Source organism: Scleropages formosus, chromosome 20 (genome assembly GCF_900964775.1).
Source record: "Scleropages formosus chromosome 20, fSclFor1.1, whole genome shotgun sequence".
Classification (NCBI taxonomy): domain Eukaryota; kingdom Metazoa; phylum Chordata; class Actinopteri; order Osteoglossiformes; family Osteoglossidae; genus Scleropages; species Scleropages formosus.
In genome coordinates, this window is record NC_041825.1 from 14,490,302 (window position 1) to 14,510,442 (window position 20,141).

Consider the following 20,141-nt stretch of genomic DNA (forward strand, 5'->3'; position numbering starts at 1 on the left):
CTGCATAATTCACAGCTGTTGTGCTGTTTTGCGTCGCACAACAACCTGCTCTACGGAGCTGTTCCTGCCTGTTGGAGATGTTCAATTGTATATTTGTTGTACTGACTCATGGTGTCCTGCAAAAGTATAAAGTTTCCATCCATGCAGCTGTTGGAGTCAGTCACACAACTACCTACCACACAGATTATTCCTGCCTGTAGGAGGTGTTGGGCTCCATTTAGCAGTGTTTGATGTATTAACTTGTGTAAAGAGAAAGTGAAGTTAAACTCAAGAAAAAGCCTTGGGCTGGAGCTGTTGGACCCAGTGAGTTACCGTTTGCTGGGTTGCTCCTACCTGTAGAAGGTGTTAGGGAACGTTTAGCCGTACATTTTACATAATGACTTGGTGTTCTGTGTGAACAAAGTAAATGTACGCTTCCACTGCAGATGTGAAGCTGTTGGACCTGCCTGTAGGAGGTGTTGGACAACTTTCAGTTGTGTGCTGATGTCTCACTTACGTAGTGAGGTGTCCCGTGTGTAGAAAGCGAAGAGAAACTCACACCCCTACAACCGTGGAGCTGCTGGTCGCAGTGTTACCGTGTTGCCCTGAGTTGTTCCTGCCTGTAGGAGGTGTTTCCTACGCCGACTGGTGTAGCGGGGTGTCCCGTGTGGGGAAAGTGAAGTGAAAACTGGCCGCATTGCAGCCGTGGAGCTGCTGGACTCAGTCACGCAGCAATGGCGACTCCCAGCCCTACCAGCGGCAACTCGACAAGCTCCTCCAGCAGCAACAGCAGCAGCTCGAACGCAGGACCCACAGCCACGTCGTACCACCACCAGGCCCCGTCGCAGCACATCACCACAGTGAGCAGCATGCAGGGTAAGCGCGCGAGCGAGCCGAACTCCGCTACACGTCCCGTCCTGGAGAATGTTCTGGCAGAAGGAGCTCGTGCCCTGCCTCCGCTGCACTGTGGCTCTGCACTTTGCATTTCCTCATACACAACATTGCGTTTCGTGTGTAGGCCAGCAACGCTATAAAACCGTCGTTTGGTCGTGCCCAGTGTTCTTTCACAAAATAACAACACTCCCCAGGTTGATTGTGTTAGGATTGTGCCAAAATGCAATATTTGTTAAAATATGGTACATATATTTACCAGAAGTTTACCTCTTACTTAGCCTGCTAGCTCGGCTCTGTCTTCCCTGCACAGGCCTGCAGGCAGCGAGAGGCTAGATTTACGTGTCTTTCTATTGTATTATTCAAATTACTATCGTTATTATTTAGAATCACGTTAAAACATGTTTGTGGTTCTCATTTTCATGTTCTGTGCGTTTTGTGACGCTAAAGAAGCAGCAAATATACACTAATTGATACGAGCTCGGTGCCAGCAATGAATAAGGACAGGGAAATGCTAGCATGTCGAAGCTAGCAGCCTGCAGTAATGTGTTATATATTCTCTTTAATTCATTTATCAGCACGTACATCGTAAAATGCTAATAGATGGTTAACATATTCCAAAAGATATTAGTTGAGTTAATGTTCTCATACAAAATGTCTGAATAAGGTGTGTTCACCGAAAATTCGCCTGTTGCAGTCTCCGGGCTACAACAACGACCGAATAATCTTAAAAAAAAAAAAATAAATAAAATACATAAATTTGTAACTCTGACAATTATAAGGTCAGTTATTGTGTGTTGTTCTATTTTGTTAATAAAATGCTGAAGGTTTGTATCCTAGAACCTCGTTAGCATTGCGTAGAATGGGTGGATGTGTTGCAGTGTATGCAGACAATACTTCTGTTGTTTTATGTAATATGTTAAAATTTTCATTTAAACCTTCAGAGACCAACACGTGCTGGGATGTCAGAAATGAAACAGGTACTCTTACACATTTTTATAGGAATTTCAGGTTTTTTTTTTTATCCTTCCTTAGGAAAGTTAATAGTACAATAACCTTGCACAGTGATGCACAAAAATCAGCTTGCTGCTTGCGGTGCAGATTAATCTATTATGTTTAGTGTCCTATCAGTAAGCAGAATAGAAGAATTCGTTGCAGTTGTTGTATATGATTGTTCATCTCGATTGTCTTTATTAAATTTTCAAAATTTATTTTATTTATTTTATTATTTCTTTTATTTTTTTTATGTTGGAATGATTCTGTTAAGCTTGGATGGGACACATGAGTCTTATAATGTGTCCTCTTAAGTCAATAGTACAGTGACCAGCCTTGTTCTTCCATTAAAATGTGAGCACAACGGTGACCTATATTAGTCTTTACCCACCTCACAAAGGTAATGTGTTCCTGAAAAACCCTTTATAAGGTAATCCCCTTAACTCAGATACAGTTTACCATTAGTTTCAATGTTGAAAATATTTTGGTCCTGAGCAACAATCTGATACCCATTTATGCTAAAATATCATAAAATTTGATTAAAATGGAAACAATTACTTTAATAGTTATAGTAGTTACAGTGACATAGCAAGACGATTTCCCTTCATTAATTACTCTGTAGTACTGTGTGGCTGTCTACCTTGACTTTTCAGCTATTTCCTTGCTCTTATGTACTCTTCACAAATGCTTACAAACCCATATGTATCATCTTCAACATCTAGTATTAATTAAGCCTTTAATGCAAAAAACAAAATAAAGCAGTAAGGAAAAAGAATACAAATTAATTTACAGTCACTGAACAAGTTGACATGGTGTCTTGATGTCTGAGCTGTTCAATTGTACATGGTTCAATCCTCATTTTCTCTGCTTGGAGTTTGCATGTTCTCCCCATGTTTGTGTGGATTTCTTCTCACAGCTGAAGACATGCTTCAGGCGAACTGCTGACTTTAAATTGCCAGATAATGTGCGTGGGTGTCTTGTATTGATTGGAGAAATGGTTTTTGGGAGTTTTTTGCTGTGTATCTAGCAGTGTGAGTCACCTTGGTTAAAGGTGTGAGTTAAATTCTTCAGAATATAATTGCCTGAGCATCGGTAAAACGTGTTGGCTAAATAAATAAATGTAACACCCTGCTCAGGTGTTCAGACCTGCATAAAATCCAAATTTAGTACTTGTAAATGTGATGAAATACCCCAATGAAGCATTAAACGAAACCCCTTGCAATGTCAAATTCTCTTAACTTGCAAGTACATGTCTGGGATTGTATTTGCAAGTTGGTTACGTGTGCAGCCTTTTTATTTTAATTTTTTGTGATTGGGTTGGAAGATGCTGTTCATTACCCTGAAAAGCCTACAGATTCATAATGTGTACTGTTCAAGGTTCTGGTTCAGTCTGGGAATAGTTTTTGCAGTTTCCCTTCAGGTCAGTGAAATTTTTGTCTAGTTTGGGTGTTTAATCTTAACTTGTTAATCCATGCGAAAGTGCTATTGATGGCTGAGAACATTTAAGCCATTATTTGAAGTGTATTGGGTTGTTGATAGATGAGGTTTCCCAAGAATTCTCTATTCCTTTAAAAATCTGCATCATTTATGATGTACAGTGTAATCACACTGCATTACATTTTCCCCTATGATTGCTTGTTGCTAGGTGTAAACAAATTTGTCTGTATCATGGAGAGGAAATCATAATCATCAGTATGTAGCAGGATTTTCACAGTGATCCTCAGAATATTTTAGCAGTACTGTAAGAGTTGGAACCATATTCATTTTATAAAAATATAATAAAATATTTAACATGTAAAATTTATAATACTTACATTTTTGTGAACTCTTTTTTATTTAAATGTAAATCAGCTTTGTTTATATGTCGTAGAATCATTAGATGTGACTTAATAGTACCACCCTTCTAAAATGGGTGGTACTATAACTTCTGTTGTATGTACAGTATGTTGTACATCCATTCATCCAATAATTATCAAAAACTTCTTAACTAAAGTGGTCTGGAACTTGTCCTGACAGCTTTAGGGTATGATGCAGGTTATACCCTGGACAGAACACAAGTCCAGTTCTGGCAGTTACAAACACACACGGATACAACTGGCAATTTAGAGTAAGCAATTCACCTGAAACATATGTTTTTGGACTATGGGAGAAATCAGGGAAAATGCATAGAGAATTTTTGGTGAGTTGATAGGGGAAACATTGTATCTTTGTTAAATTAGTAAAGTCACTAACTTCATGTTTTTGAATCATAGTAGAGACTGTTGGCTAGTCTGAATATACTGAGCCTCTAGAAAGTCAGATTATTAGTTTGAGTAGATGTTGGTATAGGGGAGAATTATGTTTGTTGGTGTTCTGCTGTTGAAATAACTGCAGTAGTCATTTGGATTCTGTTACTGTTTGACCTCATGCTTTATGGAACAGTAATCATTTCATGGATGAAGCTGCCCATAATAAGGTTCTTTCGTGAGGATAAGTTGTCAGAAACACAGAGGATTAAGCATGTACCAGTTTAAAGGAGATATATAGTAAAAGTTAGTTAATATTCAAAATTATTCTTCTGTAGTATAATTAAGGTATTAAGAAAACCAATCCAGAAATAAAATTAAGGTATTCTTCTCAATCTCTCTTTTCTCACTCTTCCTCATGTGCCTTAGTTTGTAACTAAATAGTTGTGAGCTGCCAATAATAAAATAACTTTTGAATTTCATCAATGCTTTCACTTCTTTTGTCCCGATTTACTGGTAAGCTTTTTTCCTGGGTTGTGTGATTGAATGTGGTTTTGAATCGAGCTCAGTCTGTGTGCACTTTGAGTTTGACCCTGTTTCTGCATTGGTTTCTGCAGAGTCCAAGACGTGTTTCAGGTGAAAACTAAATTGCCTATGGTGTGTGTGTGATTTATTGCTCTGCTATATAGATGTGAGAATAATAGTAGTAAATTTAGTGGACAATAATATCTGAAACATTGCAGGTCACCTTGGACAAAAGTGTCAGCTAAATGCTACTTTATTTTATGTCACTTTGGAGAAAAAAATGCTAGATTAATAAATGCACTGTAAATGTATAACTTTTTTTGGTTCGTCCTACTTTTGTGAATCCTCCCCATTCATTCCATCTTGCACACCTCTGTTTTGCATCTCTCTTGGGATATGTAAACGGAGGAATATTTAGACTTTAGTAGTTCACCTTAGAAAAAAAACAAATACAGTAAAAGCGCTGCTTACGAGGTATAGTATATTCTGCATTAGTTTTTCCTAGAGCCCACAGACGGGTTTGTTTGTCTTACTTGCAGTTCAGGTTTGTTGGCACAAATGCTTTTCTCAAATACAGTATCAATAATAGTTTGGAATTGACACTTGTGGATGAGCCCTTCCAAGAATTGTCATAAATTCAAAATACTTAGGAGTGCATGTTGACAGGTATGTTTTTTCGATTAAGATGCACTTGTAGTTATAGTATGTACAGTTTAAGCTTCATATAGTGTGTAGTTTATGTGCTCACCTAAAACACACACACACAGAGCATAGCTGTCCAAAAATACATTTAGCCAATTTTTCTTTAAATTAATCCATTTTCCTCCACTGCTTCTGTGACGTACTGCTGGTCTCCGAAGCCACCGTTGTTTCACAATCGCACGCCAGACTTGTTTGCCACTGCTTTGCTTTTTTTAATGAGTAGCTGACTTTGATTTGAAAGGTGTCTCTGGTCAAGTCTTGTACTTGTCTTCACTTCAGAAAATAAAAGGGAGTGAGCTTCAGAGGTCTTCCTAACGTGAATGACCTCAGATCAAGGGAAGTACTGAATACTTCCTGGTTGTTAGGACATTTTGAATTATCAATTGCTGTGTTTGTGATTTTTCTTCAACACTACTTTTCATAACTTTTTTGCAGTAGCTGTCTTCTAGGGATGATAATAGATAAAGCAGTGACCCTGTCTACAGATTATTTAGATTAATCTAGATACACCTATGAACTTCTTTTAATCACGGTAAGTTAAAACATACATGCAGCTGGTAAATATAAATATCAAATACAATGTTAAATTTCCTCACTTAGAATCTACTTTAATTACATTTTATTGTGAAATGTTATAGACAAATGGCAAAGTATATGTGCTTTATTTTTTCTTAATATATATGTCCAAGAAAGAAACAAATCAGCGTGGAAAAAGAAACTGAAGCAGCACAAAATTAAAAAGAGAATATAAAAATGTTTTCTCTCCACCTCAGGGTTTCAGATAAACCTCTCTGGAGTGCCCCAAAGTAAGCCAAGTGTTTTCTACTATGTACCACGCTTTTTGTGTTTCGGTTTGACAATCTGGTATGGGAAATCTGTCCACTTTGTTTTACACTAACACAAGATACGCGAGTAGTGGGTGAGCTTCCATTTACACTTTGAACTATACTGTAATGTTCACTGTTCCATTGATCCAAACCATCTCTGTGTTTCATTTTTATTTAAGTAATTGCACATTTACATCTTAGCAAATTTTCCCTTAAATACTGTACAATAATGGAAGCTCTACCAGCATTTTTTGCTTAAGGTACTACTAACAAGTACGGCTGTTCATGTTTGGTTTCACAGAACTTTTTTTTTTCCCCTCATTCTTTGTCTTTGTGAATTTATGAAGCACAGCACAATCCTTTTGGGCATGAGCTGCACTTTGACTATGCTGATCAGTATTGTATGCTGTTTATGCTTTTGAATTTGGGGGGTTTTGAGGTTTCCTCATTTCATGACATTATGCATCTTTGGGATAATGTTGGGTTTTGAATGTATTTTTTACTTTGGTCCTCTGGATTTCTGAAAAGATTTTGTTTATATCTGAAATTGTTTGCGCCGTTGTCTTCATCAATCTTCAGCAGTTAACTAGATCCCACAGTGCATGCATTTTAATGTAGGTGGAGTTTGGCTCAATGTGAGTAAGTTTGTAAGACTTGAGCTCAAGTTGTGTTATTTCCATACCCTTACATTCAGGTTGTGTTAGCTATTTGTTTGTCAGCTGAACCTTTCACAGCATGTTTAATTTAATTAGCTGTCAGTTACACTGGGCCCATGCTTTATGACACCCTGGAAAATTTTGTGATCATGTCTGGCTGTATCAGGAGGAAAAAAATAGATGATCTTGATCTGTAGAGGGATGCTTTTAAACTTCAAATTGAATATTATAAAAAATTTAAAAAAGAAACTTTGGTCAAAACCACATTAAATAATTTTGAAGGAAATGCTGTGCTGGTATTCAAAGCAGCCAACATGATTCCTGCCCACTAAGAAAGAGCTGCAACCCACTTAAAGTGACAGTGAACCCTTAATGTTGTAGTGGGTTCTCTTGTTACTGCTAATGACAGGGTCCAGAGACTAAAACTCAGGAATCTATTCTTTACTAGACTTGAGCACGTCTGACAGTCTTGACAAAGATTCATCAGACATACAGGAGATTGACCCACGCAGTGCATCCAGTATAACAAAGGTAGCTGTTGGAAACATAAACGATATTTATAAGGACAACTATCAAATAAAACATGCCAAACTAAAACACGTGAAACAAAATACCCTAACCCTACAAGAGACAACTAAAGGGAACGGGGTAATTTAAAAGACACGAAAACATTGGTTTGCAAGGCATTCCTGAAAGGAGCCAAATGCAAGAACAGCACATTTATTCTTCAGCAGACCCTTTTCTCCAAAGTGATGTATGTCTCAGTGTAAACAAAATGCTTTTCATAGCGTTCGGACCTTTAGATTGAGTAACAGTTACTGAAGTGTGGCTTATATGTTACTGCTGTTTTGCCGGCTCTTATTGCACAAATAGATAACTGTAGGATTGAGTCTAATAGGAAATACAAAGATGATCATGGCGTACAGATTGTTGCAAATTCATGGAGCTGTGAAGAGATTGGAAGAGAAGCTGGCCCGAGGGAGATGTTTTGAGATTCGTCTTCAATACTGAGAGGAATTCAGCAGTTCTGAGGGAGAGAGGGAACTCATTTTACCATATTGAAGCTAAAACCAAGAACTGTTGGACCTTCAGTTTTGAACCCATGTCAGTAGGTTCACCAGATGGTAAGTGGTGGAGGAGCAGTGCTCTTGCTCCACTGTAGGGAATGATCAGTTCCTGTACATATACAGATATTTTGTCTTATAGGCTGCAGCCAAGGAAATTTGGTGGAAAATTACATTAATATCTTACATTGTGTGGCATGTTGTTTTTTCTTTTTGGTGTTCCAATGAGAAGTCAGGTTTGTGGTTGCCTTGTGTAACATGCACTTTTCCCTATGCTACCATAAATGCACATACAGCACCCTAAATAATGTAGCCCAAATACAGTAACTGTTACTTATACTGCATCAGTAAAATAACTAAACTTCCAAAACACAGTAATGAATATGTAAGATGGGTAACATAAATATGAATTTTAATTAATGTTCCTCCACCAAACTATGTTGACTGCCATATTGTGCACATCAGTTCACGTTTTGCTACTAGTGTCTTTTTTGCATCAAGTGTGCATTTACATGTTGGGACCATCCAACTTTTTAAAAATTTCTTCAGAATCTTGAGTGCCATCAGTGAAAAGCTGAATAGCTCTGCTTTTCATTTGTTTATTACATTGATCCATATTAACATTTTGCATAATTTCTTAAGGAGAAGATAACCCTGCTATATGCAGAACTCTATATTAGTATTTTTTTAGTGCGGATCACTTACACTTTCACGCATCCATTACTTGGGAAATGAATTACTCGATTTCTACAGGGTGAACTGCTTGTGTGTAAAAGCTGAGTTAATTTTTAGAAGGAAGGTATGAATTTTTAAGGAGTCATCTGACTTGGAGCTGCTGTTCCGTTACTGTTAGGGTTAGTAGATGTAAAAGTTTTTAGTGTCTGTGCAGGCATGTTCGCTATAGAAAACAGTATCTACAATCTTACAGTACAGTACTTGGCTGTTGAGCTTTTGTACTAAAATAGTGAGCAGGGTAACATTTTGTGGTGTTTTCTTTGCAGTATTGGAAATGTTAATATTGAAAACCATTACTTAAATCTGTTGTACTTCTTTTCCAGAAAATATTGCATATGGCAGCATAATTCTCAGTTTGGTATAAAATGGGTTGTAAATACAACCCTGAAAGATAAAGGACTTTTTTTTTTTTCCCTTTCTCTTGGGGGGGTAAAGATTTTCAGATTAATTTTTCTAAGATTTATGCAAGTAGTGTACATACTATATATATATTCAGCAATTCAAATCACTTCATATAGATTTATACTTTTGACAGTCCGGAAATCAGTTTTTACATTTTTTATTGACTTTCTTTTAAAAGGATCACATTGTAGATTAGATTTAATTTTTATGTTGACAGGTTTCTTCATTCAGTTGCCTGTTCTTGATTATTACTTCATTTAAGTTCACTTTACTTCACCTTGTCTTTGCTGTTTTCACACGTTTTGATGAAACGTTTGTTTCATATTTTTGAGTTTTTCCTTTGTTGGTGGGTATGACTTTGAACATGTCTTTGGGCATCTCTTAAGTGACCAAGATTGTCTTGCTCTCTCTGTTATTCCAGGTAAACGTAGAGCACTGAAGTTAAATTTTGCCAATCCGCCAATTAAACCCACTACCAGAATCCACACACCTGGGCTTCCTTTTCAGAACCCCCACATGTAAGTAAAACTCACAGGAAACCCTCTGAGGTCCCCAGCACTGAGAGTCAGCAAACATGGAACCTCTCAGATGATAGGGTATTGCAAATGCTTCTGAGTTCTTCAGATCTTGTATCTGAACAACAATCATTGAAATGATGTGAACTGATCTAACACTGGATTGATCATGAAGAAACTTGTGTTCTCGCTCACAGTATAAAAAAAGATTTTAGTTTTTTTTTTTTTTTTTTCCCTTTTTTCTCCACCCCATTTGTTGGAAATAAGTGATGCTGGTGTTGCAGCTCTAGGTCTGCGGTTCCCAGCACTGTGTGGTTGTACTTGCTCTTGCGCCCATGCCTTCAACACACTGTTTCTGTCCCAGAGAGCGGCTGCGGACACACAGCATCGAGTCATCTGGCAAGCTGAAGATCTCCCCAGAGCAGCACTGTGACTTCACTGCAGAGGACCTGAAGGACCTGGGTGAGATTGGACGCGGGGCCTATGGCTCTGTGAACAAGATGGTGCACAAGCCGAGTGACCAGATCATGGCAGTTAAGGTAATGAACATGGTGTTCTGTCAGGTTGTGTGGGGGGTCTGCAGCCTTAGGTGGTGTATTGGCTCTTGGAAAATTGCTTTATGCTGCTTTTGAAATCTTATGTTTCAGAAAGTTTTCCATATTTAACCCTAGGTGTTCAGTTTCTCATGGTACACTAATTGATATGCATTGTGTGATTTATTCAGCAAAACATGTGGGCTCAGCTGGAAATGTAGCTCAGATTTACACTTTGCAAATTTACTTTCAGACGTAAATTTTTGTAACTGTTGACGTTATTTTTAATAATGATTGTATTTCTTAAAAACACACCTTTAAGTGGTTGAGTCATTTTGGGGGGGGGGTATGGAGCACCTACAGTATGACAGATTGTTTATGACTCTCCTTACAGCTGGAGGAGTTCTGTCCTGTCCTCAGCATTTTCACACAATCACGCATAATTTCCCACTTACGCTTCCTGCACTGTGTATTTTTCATCACAGAGGATTCGATCAACCGTGGATGAGAAAGAACAGAAGCAGCTGCTCATGGATCTAGATGTAGTTATGAGGAGCAGTGATTGTCCATATATTGTTCAGTTCTATGGGGCTCTTTTCAGAGAGGTGAGCTCTTCGTTTGGTAACCGCAACCTCATCTGCGGTACTTTGACCCTCTCTGCTTGCAACATCTTCCAAATGAATGAGAACTAGAAGAGCAGAACGTCAATTTTTGTCTGTTTTTAGAACAGTGCAATTATTAACTCAACTATGTATTTCAGAACAGAATAATTTTTCTGGAAAATGAACCAAAAAAAGTGTAATCTTGATTTGCAGCTTTGGGTTGTTCTGACATCTCTTTAGCTTACATTTGAAGTGATTAAGAATGTGTTCAGTTGCTATTTTTTTTTTATTTCACACTAAAAGTTAAATTCTAGGATGAAATATTTTACTTCATGTGTATTGTTTTTCAGTGCTTTTTTCTTTCTTAAACATGTCTTCATTTTTCAGGGTGACTGTTGGATATGTATGGAACTCATGTCTACCTCATTCGACAAATTCTACAAATATGTATATTCTTCATTAGATGATGTCATTCCTGAGGAAATACTAGGCAAAATAACATTAGCTGTAAGTTCATTGTTCCAATTTATAAATTTTGTGAATGTTCCTAATTTTTCTTTTTGCTTAAATTAGATTGTATAATGACAGTGCTTCTTCAACTTTTAATTCCAGACTGTGAAAGCACTTAACCACTTAAAAGAAAACTTGAAAATAATTCACAGAGGTAAGTGGTGATCATGCAGCGCATCGGTTGAAGATATACTAAGACATGCTAAAGGACTGCTGCTTGGCATGTACAGTATTTAAAAAAAAAAAAAAAAAAAAAACACGGTGATATTGTGTCTGAGAACCGCACTAATCTGGTTGTGCTATTTCTCCTCAGATATAAAGCCTTCCAATATTCTCCTAGACAGGAAAGGCAACATAAAGCTCTGTGATTTTGGCATCAGCGGACAGCTCGTGGACTCCATCGCAAAAACCAGAGATGCCGGATGCAGGCCTTACATGGCGGTACGCTGGTGTCCTTTACGTTCTTATTTGTCTTCACAGCATAGTTTGTATACGCAATTATATGTGACGTACATGTGATCAGTTTGTGATTTTACAAGATAAGTGCCTAGCTCATGTGGTCATAGCCATTATTATTAGTTGTTGTGTAGCCGATGCCTTTCTCCATCTTGGCCGATAATATCGTATACACGGTATTAAGCTGCTTGCAGTCAATTACTTATGTAGGTACCATTGAAATTTTTACTGTCCAGGGAAGTTGCCTTGCTCAGTTGTACTATAGCAGGAATGGGGACTAGTATTGATGGCTAGGTACTTGTGTCAGTTGTTCATAATTTTGTTCATGGATATAATTTTTTTTCTGTGCTGTTGGGATCAAAGGTTGAAGCTATAAAATATCGACTGTCCTTCTTGGGCATCCCCAGAGTTTGGGAGGTAGAAGTTATTTACTGTGCAGACACATTTATGCACACTAAGTAACTTAAGTAGGGAAGTTGCAGACTGCCTTGCCAGTTAGCAATTTTCTGATCTCTTCTGGCAATTATCCAGGATTCAAAGCTAATGCTCTTATGGTAGTTAACCCAAAATAATAAGGCTACATGGATTAGTCCTCTTTTTCGTCTTTTGGAATGAAGACAAGACCAGTCGTAATTAACAATACCTGTCATTGATTTGGCTGAGTGCCTGATTTCATATCCTTTTGGATTTCTGTAACTTTCTAGAATTTGTTGTATTGAAACATCCATGTGAAGTCATTTCTCTGTCTGATAAGCAACATGCTCTCGCTATCTGTGTGTGGAATCGGGCACCTCCATTTAATATAATGGAGTTGTACGTACCGGCTCCAGTCATTCAGCATTTCTTGACAGATGGTCACCCCTTTTCAATATTTGGCAACATGTCGTCTGCATTTAATTTTCAGCCGGAAAGAATAGACCCCAGTGCTTCCAGGCAGGGGTATGATGTCCGGTCAGATGTGTGGAGTTTGGGTATCACACTGGTAAGTCAAACTTTATCTCGTATCTGATGGATGGTTGGGTGAATGAGTGAAACTTCATTACTCCCAGAGGGAAGTTGACTTTGGTGGAATGCAGCAGTATACAGTGTACAACATGCATATGATATATATACATACATGTAAGGTAACCAAACATAGAAGTATAAAAATAAATTTTAACAGGAGCGAAAGCGAGCTTTGTTTATCCACGTTGCTGAAAAAATGCACACAAAGAGAACATGGGTGTGGGACCACCTTAATTCAACTGGTGTCCAGTGTTTACGGCTTCTTTCTGCTCTTTGTTAGTGTTTTTACAGCAGTTGAAAGGAAGATGTAGTGCTACCATGGAGACCAAAGTAGAGATACTTGTAGAGTTCAAGATATGGAAAAAGTAGAAGGTGTTGATGTTCACAAAATTTGCATATTTATGGAATGAATTGATGAACATATCTGTTTTGAACTGACAGCTTTTTTCAATCATGTTAAATTGGCTTTAAATTTAAAGTAGCTAAGCATAAATAAAATTAATACAAGTATTTGGAACTATTTTAACTATCTTTTTTTGGGGGGGGCTCTCAGATCATATCAATATCTAAATCCAAGACACAATGTAATTTACATGTTGTCTCAGTTTTTGTCAAGTAGATATGCTCAACTTTGATTTTCCCTGTGTAAGTGTATGATTTTGTAAAATACTGGGTTTGTCTGCAGGCTTTTTTCCCCATGATGTACCTATGTCTCTTTGACGTGTTGTTTTTTGTACACAGTACGAGTTGGCCACAGGTCGGTTCCCCTACCCTAAATGGAATAGTGTTTTCGATCAGCTGACACAAGTTGTTAAGGGGGATCCTCCCCAGCTGAGCAACTCTGAGGAAAGGCAATTTTCTCCCAAATTCATCAACTTTGTCAATCTCTGGTACGTATAGCAGACCTATTTAGTGGTGCATAGATTCCACAGGCAAAGCGGTTTAAGCTGTACAATAAATATTATGCTTAGGTTGTTCATTTGGTCTACTGTCAGCTTTTCCCGAAACATGCTCACACACGAGCCGGAGTCTGAAAACTGTGAATGCACAATTCCTCTGGTCCTCTGTCAAACTATCACTGTAGTTGAGTAATTGTGTGTAGTACATACAATCCATGTAACACATCAACTGCAGTGGGGAAAAAATGTCCTGTCATTACTCCTTTTTTCCCTCTCCAGTCTCACAAAGGATGAGTCAAAAAGGCCAAAGTACAAAGAGCTCCTTGTAAGTATTTGTGCAACTCTCAGCAGTGCCCTTGAGACCTTTGTCGTCCGTGTTCCTGTGATGGTTATACTCCTTGCTTCTGTGGCCTTGCAGAAACACCCATTCATCTTGATGTACGAGGAGCGGACGGTGGACGTCGCCAGTTACGTGTGTAAAATCCTCGACCAGATGCCTGCTACCCCTAGCTCTCCCATGTATGTGGATTGATCGTGCACTGAGTTGCTGGGGCAGCCCTGATGTACAGAAACATGATCATGCATTCAGAGTGTTTAAAAAAAAAAAAAAAAAAAAAAAGGAAAAAAAAGAAAGTCCAATCTCAAAATGCCATGTGCAATAAGGTCATTTCAGCTCTTCTGTTCTATAGACATTTACACATAGATGAGTACATATACTAGTTGTCTTGGTGGGAAACTTCTGAGCTTGCTAAAGTAGTCATTTTTGGAATTTGCTTATTGTGGAAGAAAAAGGACAGTGTGGTATGAGTGAGATATTGAAAGTAATCAGTTGATTTACTATAATCAGATACTACATGTCAAACGTCCACTTCTTGTGCTCACGAAACTTTAGGCAGCCTTGTGTATGTCAAACGTTGCTTCACGTCCACAATGCAAAAGAGCTCCAAATTTTAGAGAAAAATCGCAAATGTTGATGCAACATTAATTTTCCATTTTATGTAGCTGTTTTTAAGGAAAAATGTATAAATATATATTTTAATTTTAAAATTACATTAACAAATACAAAATTTACCAAAAAATGTGCTTGGATGGCGAGACTGAGATTTAGGAAAATTGCTACATCAATTTAGATACGTACAATGTGTGTGCATGTATGTGAGTTCATATTTACATTAGCAGTGTAGTAATATATGTATAAATATATGGAAACACGAACATACACACACATGTAAGTGTGCATACAAAGCAATGGACAGCTCTACACTCTGTAAATAAATTGGTATGCAAAATGTTGTCCTATTAAAAAAAAATGAACTGTATATTGTGGCTTTATTTCCTTAATATGCAACTTTTTTTCTTAACTGTGTTAATTTTGCATTTTAAAGTCACCTGCATCTTGTTTGCTGCAGTTTACACAAGTTTGGCCCAGATGGCAGATGCGTATATATGTCTCTTCTTAGTCCATCTGCGATTTCTCGAGTCACCCGTGTTGTGTGTTTTAAAGCGATCCTGGTTTTCTGCCTGGATCGTTACTCTGGACGTTCTTTCCCCCAGTGACACCTACTGCAGTACAGCACTCTGCATGTTTTCAAGAAACGACATTGCAAAGTCACTTCTCTTGGCAAGATTAAATTCCCTCCCTGTGAAACTTTGTCACCGTTACCCCATAATGCACAGAAACACGTAGATGTTCAACGAAAGCTAACCGAAAGGGCGACATCACACGTTTGCAGAGGGCGGTCATGTCAAATTATATATAAGCTTGCAGGATTTCTCTGGTGCCATGCATAAAAAATATATCCCTTTAAAATGATGAAATGTAGTGGTTCAACTCTACTTATATGTACATTTCAGCAGTTATTTTTAAAAATATTAATTGACGACAAGTACAATAACAGTATTCCTTAGTCAATTTATAATAGAACTGTAATGCAACTGGCGTGGACAGACTGACGTCCACAAAAGACATATAAAAGAACAAAACGGTATTAAAAAAAAAAATGCTGTACAACATTTTCTATGACTTAATTTCCTGTCAAAGTGTAACACTATTACCCTTGATATGAATAGTATACATACTATTACGAACAAATTGTTTCAATGTGGAATCATGAAAATAGAACACGCTGGAAATTGTCTTACAGTTAACAGACTTTCTTAAGGAGAAAAGCAAGTTGTAGATGTCAGTTTGTTAGAATGTTAATATTTGGTTACAAACTGTTGAGTGGTGAGTATTACGTTGTACCTTTGAGGATATAAAAGTATGTATGATGTTCACAAAGCTGTGAAAATATTATAACTGTACATTGTGAACTTGGATTTATTTCCTGTACAATAGAAAAATGTGTAAAAAAAAAAAAAATGTAAAACAGAAAAGATGATGTGCAGGGATGCTGCCTTATATGTCTGTGAACAGGGGCACAGGTAATGTAACACCTGGCTTCAAAGAGCTCCTGGCTATTTTATCCTATTTACTTCACATATTTAAGAAATTATCAATGGAATATTAAGTGTTCATGTAGTAATGATATGATCTAGTATCTGCCTGCAGGTCAGTTGTAATAAAGTTAGGATGTGACTATTACTCTGTGGTCTTCTTTTGTAAGGCCTGCAAACCTGCGCCGGAAAAGGGGTAGAATAAACCAGTCGCCAGATCATCTTAGCTTCACACGCTGAGCTCGCTGTGATGTTTCGAGTGCATCTCAGCATCTGCTCCACTGAATATCCAGCGTTGATCATCTTCATTTTCGCATGTACGGCTTCGGTTGTGTCTCCCCCCTTTCGTTTCAAGTCCTGCAAGTGCATTTCCATAGTTTACTCATGCAGTTTAGATGTATTTTTATTTTGCAGGTGTTCAGGTGGTCTAATGTAAAAATCAGCATAATTATATATGTATATATAAAACATAATTTAAAATGTGTCTCAAATTAGGAGGACAATTGGGACCAGCATGTATTCACAACTCCCAGTTGTTGGTAAATCCACCACTGCTTCACAGTTTTCTGATGTCTTAATCCTTTTTTTTGTTATTTATTTTTGCAAGGGTTAAGTGATGTTTAAAACAGCAGACAAGGCTGTAAGGAATTTTAGGGAAGGTTTTGCTCTGTTTTCCTGAACACCTCATACAGCAGAGGACGTCCGCGGCCCTCTGTCTCAGTGCTTTTACTGCCCTCTAGCGGCCACAGGAGCGAAGCGCAAACCACGTTCGCTCTGCGACACACAAGTTCAGATAATAAATCCAGAGGAAAGAATGCAATTTTTTTTTTTTTTTAAAAAAAAAAAACGCTGGGAAATGTCAATATCTTAGAAAATTCTCATCGCGGATGTTCATTAAATCAACACAGATAGTCTTCAGTGTTTAGTTTTAAATTTCTTGAAGAAAAATGATCCATTTGTACATGATTTATGCCTGTCCTGGTCGAATCATCATCATCATGCACTCTTAATACTTAAAATAAGTTCTGTTAAATACAAATAAGTAACTTTATTTGCGTTTGGATATTTGCAGTGCTCTAAACCAACATGTGCAGGACCAGCTTATGTACACAAGAAAATCCAGTGCGATACGATAGTGCTGAAAGGAGCGCTACACGCGAACAAACCGCACTCGAACCGAAGCACTGCGGCAGGCAGGAAGAATCTCTGCTGTTAAATGAACTCGCTATATGTTCGCCTACTAGAGAAATCACATCGCTGCACAATAGCGCCACCCCGTGGCAGGGAGTCAAAAGTACATTTTACGTATGTGAAAAGCAGAAGGTGACCACACAGTGCTGTTTGAAAGTATCAACCCATGGTCATTGTTCCTGTACAAAATATTTAAATAAACGAATAAGATCTAACTGTTAAACTTAGAAAAAGAATAAATGATTATGATTTAGACACCTTATTCTTATACTACTTCTGTTTTTTCTGCTACATGGAACATGGAATTGGTCAATACACAGCTATTGTGTCAGATGAGAAAGACTGTGTCTCATGAAATAACCGTTTTGTGGTAAAACTAGGGGACACAAGGGGCTCACATACTTTCAGGCAGCACTGTGCATCATTTGAACAGTTTTGCCAATGTTAGAGGACCCATCAACCTTTCTGTCACTATCATTTGACTTATTATTTTATTACTCATTTAAGAACACCATAATATTCTACATATACATGTAAATTCTGCCATAGTATGACCCTTGCGCATTCATGAGAAATAAAAGCAATGTATTCCATACATCAAGTAAAACTTGCAATTTCACTAGCAGCCCATCTGAAAGGCGACTCCATCAGACCTGCATTAGAAAGAGGTGGATTTGGGGGCTGCTGGTAGCTGTGGAGAAGAAGCACAATGAATGCTGGTCATCTGCTACTAGGAAGAATACAGAAAATGGATTTTAGTATGGATGAAGTAGGTAGATTGTGCTTCTCCCCTGCTAGAAGGGGTCTTGTTTTTGTCTGAGTAGAAAATGGTAGAGTGGTGCAGCACTGAAGGTATTGTACCGTGAACCCAGTGCGTCTGCAGCACGACCACAAACAGGATATCTGTATTATACTCACATTGGCATGAATATTTGTGGATGACCTATCTCCATTGTGGCCTTAATATGTGACGATGTTTTAGAGTCTGAGAAGGAAGCGCACTGTAGAGGAGTCAGGGTACACCACGGTAAGTCCTGCGTAATGATGCACTGTGAAAATCTTGGTTGACGCAGGATGGTAATTCTGTCAATACGTCCATGTTTATCAGACCCTTCAGGTGCCATGAACGCTGCCTGGTTCCCCTCAGGCAGAAGTGACTCCAATCCCGGCCATGGTGTCTACAGCTATGCCAGCTGAGGTATCCAGGGGTACAGAATGAGCCTAAAGCCTTCTGAACAACATGAAACCCCCCCAATCCCCACTTCTGGAGGGACATGGAGTCATGGGAATCATGGGAATTTTGGCTGGGTCATTCCATTGTAGTCCAAGCCTTGTGCTTTGGATTATTTTCAGGTGCTTTGCTGGAAACTACACACACACACACACACATACACACACACACACACACACACAGAGTTTATCTTTCAAAACGGGGTCTTTCTAGCCACCCAGGGATACTCAATTGAAATGTTCTTCACATCTGGGAGACACCGTGAGTCAGCAGGCAGTGCTGCCACCTCACAGTACAATGACAGCTCAGTCCATGCGTGATTTGTATTTTCTCCCTGTGTCTGCACGGGTTTCCTCTGGCTGCTCTGGTTTCCTCTCACAGTCCAAAGGCTTATGCTTTTTTGGCGAATTGAATTTGGTGAAGTGCCCTTAGTATGAGTGAAAATGTGTTTATTGGCTACCCTGTGATGGACTGGCGTCCTGTCCAGGATGGACCCTCCTTGACTAGAGCCCAGTGATTCCGAGATAGGCTCTGGATTCCAGCAACCCTGACAAAGATAAATGGTTAAGGAAAGTGAGTCCTCACACTGCAGACCCCAAATTCCCCTTTTCCCCAATCTCAGCCACTGACCTGCCACTTATTAGTGTCTTTAATTTAATGCCTAAATCAGGCCAGTGTCACTGGGAAATGACCTCCTCACCCCACTGCTCAGTCCAAAGGAAAGGCCTCCTCTTGGTGGCCATTACCTGGGAGAAGTTTAGCATTGTTGACATAGTGTAGGTCGTGCCCACTGGGATATATACAGATATTACTGTTTTGACCCATCAAACTGATCAGGCTGAAGTTGGGAGTAGATGGAAAATGATGCCAAACCTACGTACCAATATGTTTTTAATGAGCCTCAAGCAAATAGACATTTATTACATTGCTGTCACTGATTAAGATTTGGTGCATTTTCCTAATATTTCAGAAGATGTTCTGCGTCTGGCAATGAACACTTAACAGCTCAATCACGCGGAAAATAGTTGTGTTTAAATTTATTTCTTTTGCTTTCAAGAGTAATACAGTGGTGTAGACAGAATATTGAGGATGTTAACATTTAAAGCAGTTCTGTGGCCAAGCAACAAGATGAGCTTTTTGTCCGAAGTCTTCCTCCTCGATCCATCAGCAAATGTAAACGGAATGCGGTTTGTTTGCTCTTTCCTTTCAAAGTCTGTTCTGTGAGTAGCTTCGCCAAAAAAGTGCATTTTGGCATTTGAACAGTTAATGAATTCTCACCACATGGAAAATTTAAAAGGAAAAATCAAATCTAGTCGAATCTTGTAGCCGTAAGTAACATTAACAGGACTGTTAAAACTGCATAAAACACAACAATTTACAGTAGTTAGCCTTTGCTCCCATCTCATAATGTCTTAACCGTTTCAGCGTTAATGACCTGAGTGAAATTATGTTTCTGGGGTTCACATAATACCTAAAAAGTACATTCTTTTCCAAAAAAAGCTTCTTTACTGTATTTTGTTCCTCAGTAACATTATAAGGCCAACATTATCTCTTCACATAGCTATTTAAGTGCTTATAAAACAGTTTGTTTGTGTAAGAAAATACTGAGGTAAAAACACATCTTTTATGATAAAGGAGAAACACAGCATTTGAAAACTCCAGCAGTAAAAAAAAGAATTATACAAATGATGTTATTGGCCTCATGTGTTAAATGCATAACATGAAGAAAAAATTATTCACTTCTTTATAGGTTTTCCTATTTGT

General features: G+C 38.2%; 1 protein-coding gene across 3 annotated transcripts; it reads left to right on the plus strand.

Annotated features, from left to right (window-relative positions):
- Nucleotides 1-459: 459 nt before the first annotated feature.
- Nucleotides 460-14,133, plus strand: LOC114909201 (dual specificity mitogen-activated protein kinase kinase 4). 3 transcript variants are annotated; one of them, XM_029246885.1, is made up of 13 exons: nt 714-855; nt 1,815-1,850; nt 6,089-6,121; nt 9,421-9,517; nt 9,879-10,053; nt 10,533-10,652; nt 11,037-11,156; nt 11,262-11,313; nt 11,473-11,600; nt 12,520-12,597; nt 13,362-13,510; nt 13,799-13,844; nt 13,938-14,133. In XM_029246885.1, the coding sequence occupies exons 1-13, from the start codon at nt 714-716 to the stop codon at nt 14,049-14,051; spliced, it is 1,290 nt and encodes a 429-aa protein (XP_029102718.1). In that variant the 3' UTR covers nt 14,052-14,133. The 3 variants fall into 3 exon arrangements, with proteins under 3 accessions (XP_029102719.1, XP_029102720.1, XP_029102718.1); XM_029246886.1 differs by lacking the exon at nt 1,815-1,850 and having other exon boundaries at nt 460-855; nt 13,938-14,051; XM_029246887.1 differs by lacking the exons at nt 1,815-1,850; nt 6,089-6,121 and having other exon boundaries at nt 461-855; nt 13,938-14,051.
- The last annotated feature ends 6,008 nt before the right edge of the window (nt 14,134-20,141 follow it).